General features: G+C 41.7%; 1 protein-coding gene and 1 long non-coding RNA gene across 2 annotated transcripts in view; both read left to right on the top strand.

Annotated features, from left to right (window-relative positions):
* Window positions 1-9974, top strand: part of COL4A1 (collagen type IV alpha 1 chain) — a 92643-nt gene that overhangs the window by 55076 nt on the left and 27593 nt on the right. Inside the window, exons 24-27 of the mRNA XM_023519771.1 lie at window positions 5323-5514; window positions 6065-6233; window positions 8589-8681; window positions 8773-8877. Of these exons, the coding sequence (XP_023375539.1) occupies window positions 5323-5514; window positions 6065-6233; window positions 8589-8681; window positions 8773-8877 (559 nt within the window). The remainder of the gene's footprint in view (window positions 1-5322; window positions 5515-6064; window positions 6234-8588; window positions 8682-8772; window positions 8878-9974) is intronic.
* Window positions 212-5215, top strand: LOC105301328. Its single transcript, XR_896717.2, has 3 exons — window positions 212-297; window positions 783-853; window positions 4810-5215. It is a non-coding gene; the product is annotated as an uncharacterized LOC105301328 (long non-coding RNA).

The raw sequence follows: 9974 nt of genomic DNA, 5'->3' as shown, positions 1-9974 counted from the left end.
GTTGAAAATGTACCAGTGGTTACCTGTGAAGTGTGCCTGATGATAGGCACACAGTGGATTAGCGGCGGCAGCAGGGGTAGATAATTGAGAAAACACATATTTGAATACATCACTAATAAAATGGTGATGTCTTCTTTGCCCTTTTCTGGCACTATGCTGCAGAGACTTCTGTTTACATGTTATATATAAGTACCCCTGTGTTTCCTTTTTTAGGTCAAAAAGGAGATAGTTGTCTCATCTGTGATACAGAGGGACTTCGTGGACCCCCCGGGCCACAGGGACCTCCAGGAGAAATAGGTAAGACCTCAAATGTGAAAGGGACTTAATTTTCCACATTCAAAACTAAAGCATAATAATGAGAATGTTAGCCATACTTCCACGATTTGTCCATTTTGTTGGAAACTATCAAGGTGGCGTATAAATTAAGTGTCTTAAAATTTCCTAGTAAAAGGATAGCAATATCTGGTTCACTAGCTTCACAAATTTTGTTATCTCAAAAGAATTTAATTGAAAGTTTTTGCATGAAATGGCCCTGGGGTGGGTGAGGGGACTTGTAGCCATCCAGCTTCAGTGTTATTTGTATGCATTTGGAGTCACTTTTTCCCTTTCCGAGCCCATCTTGAGCATTTTCATTATTTCTTTCTTGAGATTCTTCGAATATCATTTACTTTGTATAAAGACCTTAATACCTTTGAATCTCGAAAAAAATTCAACAGCTCTTGAGTTATTAGAAAGTGTCTCATCAATGATGTGCTGTAATTCTTCCTCGTCTCTTATGATAGGTTTCCCGGGACAGCCAGGGGCCAAGGGTGACAGAGGTTCACCTGGCAGGGATGGTCTTGAAGGATTGCCTGTAAGTAAGACTTGCTGAGCTTTTATCTGTATTAGAAGTTGCCACCAAGCAAACTGAAAGGTATTTTTACATCTGCCTTATGTGGGAGTTGGTCGAGTATCTCTTTGTCCAGCAGTCTAGAATTACTCCCTGTGTCCCTCCTCACTCCTCCACCTGGTAATAAGCAAGACTGTTGGATCTAGAACTCGCATCTCAATTGCCTTTCTTCTCACCTGGTTAGAATTCAGTTACCACTTATCTATGTCCAGGTACAGCTGAATGCTGGTTTGTCACTTTTCCATAGGGTCTCTGGGAGATCTTGAAACCAATGGTGCCACCAAGAGTTACCTCATAGCTGCTACACTGTTGAGTTGAATTGCCCTTCTGCATGATCACTACTTATCATACCAGATAATTTAAAAACTTGTTATGTTAGTACATAAGTTAAAACATCGATAGTTTCTACGGAGAGATAGGGGAAAATTAACCTGTTTGAAAATTTGAAATATTTTTTGAAATTCTTTACAGATACATATTTTGAAAATTCCTATCCCCAACATCTGTCGTAAAGATGCCTTTTCAAATCTATAAATGAAATATCTTGATCATATGGACAGGAAACTTTTCAGTTAACCAAAATACTAGTTTCTTAGTTTTTCTACTTTGTTTTAAAAGAAGCCATTGAACAGAATAGTAATAATCTTAAATATTGAAGGATGTTATTTTATTGAATAGAATCTTTTCTATTTCTAAAGCTTTTAAACTTTAGTGTATTGTTTTCATATTTTCTTGGATCTTCTAAGTTCCGTAAGCATTAACCAGTTTTTACAATTCCTTTCATTCCCTTTTTTCTTTTTCTTTTTTTTCTTTTGGCATAAATTGAATGTCAAGTCTATAGCATTATTCTTTTTTTGTTGTAGTTCTTTAACATTTGTAATTAAAAAAAAAATATTACTGGAAGCTTCTATAAAGGCGGATCAGGGCAAAAGTAAAATGGGAATGAAACAGCTGGAATTCAGCAATAGTTTTCTCCTTTTGAAGTCAGATCTTGAGATTCTGCTTTCCAGAACTTCCCTGGGGCCTGGAGAGCGAAGTTAGAAGTCACAATTGTTTAAAATATTTCTAAATAAGTTGGAAGTTCACATAGCTGGGAAGCTCTGACTGTGGTGGGGATCAAAGACAGAAGAACTTTGAAGGGGCCAGAAAAAGATGCTTTTGACCTCTGGACATGGTCTTTATCTCTTCGGCCTTTATGGAATCCTTCCTGCCTCCACTCTGCTTAGTCCAGATACCGGTCCCTCCAGCCCCAAATCTAGTGAAAATTGATAAAGAGGAAGGAGATGAGAGAGAAGGGTTCTTGAGGAGTCATGATAAAGAAGAAAATAAAGAAAATATACAACAGAACTCCTAATCCCCATGCCTTCTCCATAAGGAGCTCTTTCTGGAGATGGAAAATGTTTCTGAAATTTGTTTTATGAGTAAATAAGTTAATTGAGAAGATAGTAATTTTCCTTTTATTTGAAGCTGTATCATAGCTCCGTGATTTAACTAGCTCAAAAAATATGGTTCTCTTATTTCAAATTTGGCTGAAGGCTAAAAGAGGTACCCAGGAACCAGAGGAGCATACTGAGAAATAGATTAAAATTAAAAAGTGAGGAAGTGCTCTGATTTTTCGTTTGATCTAAATTAATGCTTCTGTGAGCATAGCCTGTCTGTGACATGTTCTTTTGAAAGCCGAGGGTTTGATTTGAAGGACAGAGCACAAGAGGCTGGCTCCTGACCGCGAGGCTGAAGCCCAAGTTGCCCAGACCAGGTTCCGTGGTCTTTGGGAGTGAATAATTGAAACGAACTCCTCCAGCTTTCCCACAATGACACCGCTTTTTAAAGCAGACTTTACAGTTTTCAGATCTTTTTCGATTTATGTAGCCAATGCTAAATTTTCAAGGCAGTATTTGATTCTTCAACGTTTATCTTAAGGGATGCGGATCAAAAGGCCTTTGAATCGCTTAGGATTAAATATTTCTGTCGCACAGTAACTCCATGAGATGTCCTCGGGTCATAAATATCCCTTAAAAAAAAAAATCTTTATTTCTTCCTTGATTTATAGCTGACAAGGTCATCATTATTAAAATAAAAAATTATGTTTTCTCACCTATGCTCATAGTATTGGAAAACTTTATATTTCCAGGCTGTGAATACTTGCCGTAAAATAACATAATGATGCTTCTGGGTTGAGAAAACCATATGTTGGCTATAATTTCTTACACTGGTGTTTATTTTTTATTGGTGAATTTGCCAGTTCAACATATTCTTCTCCAATATCTCCCTCATTGCAGATATTGAGGACACAAAGATAGAAAGCCTTGGCCATGCCTTCAAAACCCTGAAAGGCTAGTATAAAGACAGAAGTGCAAGCAAAATTCCCTACCAACGTAGCAGTTTTTATAACGAGGACCATATGATGCACCATGGAAATATGGGAGAAAGCAGCCTGTACCCATTAGGAAAGGCTTCATGAGAAGAGCCTAATTTTAGCTGAGATTTAAGAGTGCGTAGGAACTAACTAACTCAAGAGAAGAAGCTACAAAATACCATGATAACTTTCAACTAAATAATAAATTTTCCTGACCCTCTGCTAAATCTTGGCAGGTGTCTAGTAGAGTTGACATTGCCATTCTTGGGACAAGAGCAAATACATTGCACATCTCCCTTTCCCGAGTAGGTCTGAGTGACATGTCCTGTGTTATACAGGGCACTTCCAGCTCAGGGCCAGCTCCCAGCAGCTGTATCTATCCAGGAGAACTCTCTGCCATGATAGAAATGTTCTCTGTCTGTGCTGCACAATGTGGTAGTTGCTGGCTAGTGGTGGTTATTGAGTCCTTGGAGTGTGGCTAGTGTGACTAAGGAGCTGAAGTTTTAATGTTATTTAATGTAAAATATTAAATAGTACTGGGCAGTGCAGACTTGTTGCTGACTCTCCAGGCTCTGGCAGCGCACTGAATGGTGTCGGTTGTGCATCTGAGAGAGTGTAACCGTGCCGTGTTTGGCCTGGGAAGAACAGCTGCCCTTATTCCTTAGCTGGCATTGTTGCGGCTCTTAGGAAGCAGTATGGGCAGGACAGTAGGTCAGCCCCATTTAGGCTAGTTCCAAATTGACCATTTGTTTGACTTTGAGTACGCCTCTGAGCCTCGTCTTCACGTTTGTGTAGCAGGCAGCTTTTACAAGATAACACCCAACTCTTTAGCACTCATGTGGTGTGGGGATAAAGTACAGATTTGCAACCAGAAGTAAGCACTTTCTGTCTATGTTATCTTATATATATATACCAAACTTCTTTTGGCTATTAGTTCTCTCATCTGCCAAGCAGTGCTTTCAGTATTTTTCCTGTAGAGTTGGGTTAAGAATCAGAGATAATATACCAACAGTTGGGACACATAGTAGGCATGTAATGGTAGCTATTTTTTAAAAGCTAAAGATTGTATGCCTTTTGGTATGTCTCTTAACTTACAACTCCTTCCTTTGAGAAGTACGTATTACACATACATACAGAAGTGTGTGTATGTGTGTGATTCATACACATCCAAGAACTGTTTGAGAGGGAGTTTATGAAAAAGAATTCAAATTAAATACATCATGCAAGAGTTTAAAATCTGACAAGTCGGCAGGGAGGCTGAAGAGATTTCTTTCTCAGGCCTAAGAGAACAAGCAATGTGAGACGATTATTTGAAAGCTTGGCTATTTTCCTTGTGATTCCCAACTCTTAGAGTGGCTGGAGGAGAAACCATCTATGGGTATGGGCCTTCCTTGCAGATTTATCTTTCCAGGAACTGAAAAGTGTTCTAGCGTTTGTCTCTTGGAAAAAATCAATTCTATTCTGCTGACTGCTTAAAATAACAATTTTCAAGCTAGCCCAATGCTCACTTCTCAGAGTTTCCTGTTTCCCTGGTGCCCTAAATCCTTATCTCTTCTGGAATTAGGGTTGTGAGCATAAAAGGAGACCTGTTCAATTTCAATAATGACCGGACTTGGAGAAACCATGGCTCTTCCCAGCCCTCACTGAAGCTTCAACCACTATCTGCACCGAGAAGCCATTCCTTCAGTTCCTGGGAATTCACACATTCAGTGCCTTCCAATGCTTGCTAAAATGTTCTTGTGACTGTTTAATAGTTTTAAGGGACAAGAAAGTTTCCCAAGGACCATTCTATGAGCTAGGTGCCAGTGCCACACTGTTATTCCCCCTCTCCTATTCTGGACTCTGTTTGGAATACCTAATAAAGATGTTCTTCAAGTGTTTTTAAGAGAAACACAAGGAATGAAGTCAGATCAGGGCTTTGTTGCAGAGCTATTGAAGTAAACGAGGAGATCTAAACACATTATCATTTTTCGAGGAGGTGGCTTCTTGATTTCATTGTTCACTATGTAATCAGTCATGCTGGTTCATTTTTTGGGTGTATGTCTTTGGTGGCATCCATAAAGTTTTCTTCTTATAGGGTCCTAAAGGTATACCAGGGCTGATTGGCCAGCCAGGGGCCAAAGGAGAGCCTGGTGAGATTTACTTCGACATTCGACTCAAAGGTGACAAAGGAGACCCAGGTTTTCCAGGACAACCCGGTATGCCAGGCAGAGCAGGGTCTCCCGGAAGAGATGGCCATCCAGGTCTGCCCGGCCCCAAAGGCTCCCCGGTACGTTTATTTCTAGACTTTGAACATGCACTTTACAAATGCAAAGAATGAAGAAATGAAAAATTTGTATCATGTCTATGCCTTTTCACTTGGATGGTAATTGTCATAAATGTGAACTTGTTTCATGGTTCATGGGAAAACTTAAGTCTATAAACCTACATGGATGGTGTTGACTTAGATAATAATGGATCAGTGTCTTCTGATGTATTTGGGGGAACTGAGAAAACATCCATATGTCAGAAAGGAGGTGAAATTTAAAGTTAATGGCATTCAAGTCATCCTTTAAAAGAAGATTCCAGATATAAATTTCTTACTCTTTGAAGTGTCTCCTTATGTAGGATAAAAGAGAGAGGATGATTGCTCAGCTTAGAGGAAAGAATGCTAGTTTCATTTATTAACTACAGGTTGACCTTTCTAGAAGGGTTGCAGTAAATAAATAGCATAAAATAGTTAAACTCTGGTACTTATTTACTACAGATTGTGGAAAAATGTGACATGGACGGGAGCGTTGGTATGTCTGCTGATAACATTTCTTCTCTTTTCACTTCAGGGTTCAATTGGATTAAAAGGAGATCGTGGCCCCCCTGGAGGAGTTGGCTTTCCCGGCAGCCGTGGCGACATTGGCCCTCCTGGGCCTCCAGGGTTTGGCCCCATTGGTCCCGTTGGAGATAAAGGACAAGTGGGCTTTCCAGGAAACCCTGGATCCCCAGGCCAGCCAGGTGAGGCCTGAGGACCTCAAGTTCAGTACAAAGGTGTCCAAGAGTCCTGGGTTCAGCAAAGCTGGGACATGGGTTTGTTTTCATTTCCTCCAGGTGTGACTTGGGCAAGTCTTTTTTTTTTTTTGGCATTTCTGTACCTCCATTTGTTTATATGTAAGATGGACCAAGTAATGTGTAGGATCTGGCTGAAAAGAATTTGAATTTAAAGATTATTTTTCTTATGATAAATATCTACTATACACCAGCTAAAGTCAGCCCTTTATGTGGAAGTGATACCAACATAAGCTCATTTTTTTCCTCTTCCGTTGTCTGTTGTCTGTTTCCTTGATGTGCAGTCCAGTTCAGCTTCGGGATATCCCAAGCTATGAACTTGCCACCTCTCCACTGCTATGCTCGTGCCTGTTGGCTAATTCTACAGCAGTGTCAACTTCACTATTGCTTGTTAATTCCATGTTCATTTCAGTCATTTGCTAACTGTTTTTTTACATGATTCTGTGTGCCACGCAGTCTGCTAAGTGGCAATCAGAGAGTGATATGCAGGACAGACACAGCCCTGTCCTCCTGGAGCTCACTGTCCAGGGTTTGGTAGAGAACGTGGAGAAAGGACTATGTGAGGGTTCCTCACAGACGTTCTCTGTTTTATTATTTATTATCAGAGACAAAAGTGCACAAGAGGAAATTCTAGGCCTTGCACACAGTTGGCTCTCAATAATTTATTAGTTGAATATTATTCAGGGTAGAAATGGAACACTCATATCATTCCCTAGAAAATCCTGGGATGAGAAGAGTAGAGGCCCGGAATGGTTTGGGTATAAAGGAAGTGTGCTTTATTAAGATGTGTTTTAAAAGTTATAAAATGAATGAAAGGACTTTGGGTGATTAAAAGTGTGTGACTAGTAAACGCTGAAAAACATAGTAACTGAGCAGCTGGATAATCAAAGTATCCAACAAGAACTCTGTAGGGGCAATTACACTATGGCCTTCTTGCTCACAGATTTGCTCATTCTGTCACCAGTCCTATATCTAGCCCAAGTTTTATCTATTCCTCTTCCCATTGGGAATTATTATTTCCTTATTAAGACATGATGTAAAGTTCTTAAGCACTTTGGCACAGGAAGTATTAACTATCTTTGATGGAAGTCTAAGTTTAGCATTCTAATGTATCCGTTGTTATTATTATTCTCATTGTGAGAGCATTGGTACTTAGCACCAAGTTATGACTCCATTGATAACTATTGTTTTTTTAGCAAGAAATTTCTCCTTTGTGGCTCCTTTGGGGGCAGGGAAATACTGGGGTTGACTTAGAAAGCCCCCAGTCTTGGAAAGAGATCTCTGATCACTTCCGCATAGATCCTGCCTCCAAAATCAACATATTAAGCATTCTTTGTGTTTGTGGAATCTGAAAACTCGCAGAGTTGTAAAAAGTAATCAGACCATCTCCTCGTCCAGAAACTACCATCAAAAAACCCAACTTGGGCACACACAGATGCATTCTGGCAGGATGGGGAAGAAGGTTCCTGACAGAGGTGTTGTTGACAACGCTGTTGATCAGTTGTCCACATTCTGTAGAGTTTCTTAGCCACCCAGACCCAGTCAGCTTCTGGATTAGGAACTCGACCTTCTTTGATCTGCCAGAACTCTTTTTACTCTGGTGATCATAAAAGCTTTGTTCTCAGGGGTGGAACTGATAGCAAATATATGTTGGGATCAGTCGTTAGGCATTTCCCACAATCTGTAACTAAAGAATGTGTTGGTTGTTACTGGGAGGCCCTATGTATCTTGATTCTTTTAAGGTATGTGAAGTGTCAGCACACACATTCCCAGAGGTGATCCCTTTGCTCCTTAACAGCTCAATCTGACGCCCTGTAGATATCCTGGGCTCAGATTCCCAGGGGGGCTGAGCTGGCACCTCCCGGCTTGTGCTGCTCTGACATGACACACAATTCTCCAGTTGCACTGTTAAAAATAATGCAGAATCACCCATTTAGCGTGTTGTGAAGATAATTTAGGTTGGCTTCGAATTAGTATGTCTGAGAAATTGAGAGAGAGCAATAAAAGTGTTTTGACTTTTTGACACAGATGAATTAAGAAATTACCCAGGGCCATCTCACCTTTTGTTATTGTAGATTTCCAACTTTTTGTGACTGCTCTTATTTTGGACTGTTAAGAAATTCTCTGTCAAACAAAGCTAGGCCACTTTTGACATAAATTTTGGGTGAGGAGGAGCACTCTGTGAAAGATTCTACAAAAGTAGAGAGATGATGTGGAGGTATGCAGGCGGAGGCTTCTGTCTAGGCACACAATCTGTGCTCAGAGGACGTGGCTCACACTGTGTCCTTGCTCTTTTCCCCCCAGGTCTCAAAGGTGAAGCAGGAAGAGTCGTGCCTTTACCTGGTCCCCCTGGAGCAGAAGGACTTCCAGGGTCCCCGGGTTTTGAAGGGCCCCAAGGTACTTTTAGAGTTCTGTTTCACCTGGAGATAAAATCGAAACATTCTTGCAGCATTTTTCTCACATTGACCATGGATCTTGTTCTCAACAGGAGACAGAGGTTTTCCTGGATCCCCTGGAAGGCCTGGTCTCCCCGGAGAGAAGGGCACTGTTGGCCAGCCTGGGATTGGATTTCCAGGGCCTCCAGGCCCCAAAGGTAAACTTGCAGGGTGAGCCCATTGCTCTGGCCATGGCCCATATGTGCCCCAGTGGTGGCATTCATCCCCTGGCTGATCAGCACTGAGGGCTGTGGTCTCTCTATTCATACTTTCTTGAATTTTATGAGAAAAAGAAGCAACGGATGTGAACTCACTATTCGAGTTAGCGACCATGCAGTTAAGGAGAGGCTTGTCAGCAAGCTGCATAGTGAGGTAGATGGTGACTTCAGTTACCAAGGCCATGGGTGAAATGGCGCCTTCCAGCAGAGTAATTTGGTTAGGAAGGAGTTGGAACGTTAGGGACTGGATGCTGCCTTTGTATAAACTCACCGTCGAGAAAGTCCTGCTCATTAGTGAAGGAAACGTACAGCTACCTAGGACCTACACCAGACTAGGTTTGTAAGTCAGAAGGAAGGTGAAGAGGAAGGTGTGGGGGAATATGAGGAGGGGGCTTCACGAGTAGGGGGACGGCCCCTACACTGTGGGGCCAGCATCCCCACAGAGCGATGACATTTTAGAAATAGTACTTCTTTCTGAAAACTGTAAGGGAATAAAGGGGACAATTTCAACCTTTTTGTTGCTTTCTTCTTCTACCAATTCTTCATGTAGATCTTTATGTAGAGACTTGCCATTTGGACCGTGGTCCAAGACTGAGAAGGCGCTGTGAGCCCTGAGAGGGTGTGTCTTTCCCATTTGGGCTGGCATCCTGATCCCAGTTTTACTGGCCATTTGGCCAAAACTTACTTTAAAGACTTCTCCGGTCTCTCAGCTTCTTATGTAGAGGCACCGCATCGCACCCACTCATGGTTGCAGGCCTTCATGCTTGGAGGACAGCGGACAGCAGCCACGCAATACCCACCCATGCATGTGGCCACTTCTGTCAGGCTTAAAGGGCAGAAGGCCCTTGGTGACCCTCCAAGTTCACGAGGGACAATGCTTAGGCCTTCTACATGTTCGTGAACCCCACTGTATTTCGTATAAGAGCCATACCATTGCCATCCGGACAGGTAGAATTTAGCTGATAAAGGTCTCTTCACTTAGATGCCCTTGGCCCACACTGCATGGAGCTGCTTGGAGGTGCAGAGGTTGGTGGGCA

This window comes from Pteropus vampyrus, unplaced genomic scaffold (genome assembly GCF_000151845.1).
Source record: "Pteropus vampyrus isolate Shadow unplaced genomic scaffold, Pvam_2.0 Scaffold236, whole genome shotgun sequence".
NCBI lineage: Eukaryota > Metazoa > Chordata > Mammalia > Chiroptera > Pteropodidae > Pteropus > Pteropus vampyrus.
Note: the sequence above shows the minus strand (reverse complement) of the source record. Positions and strands in the feature narration are given on the sequence as shown.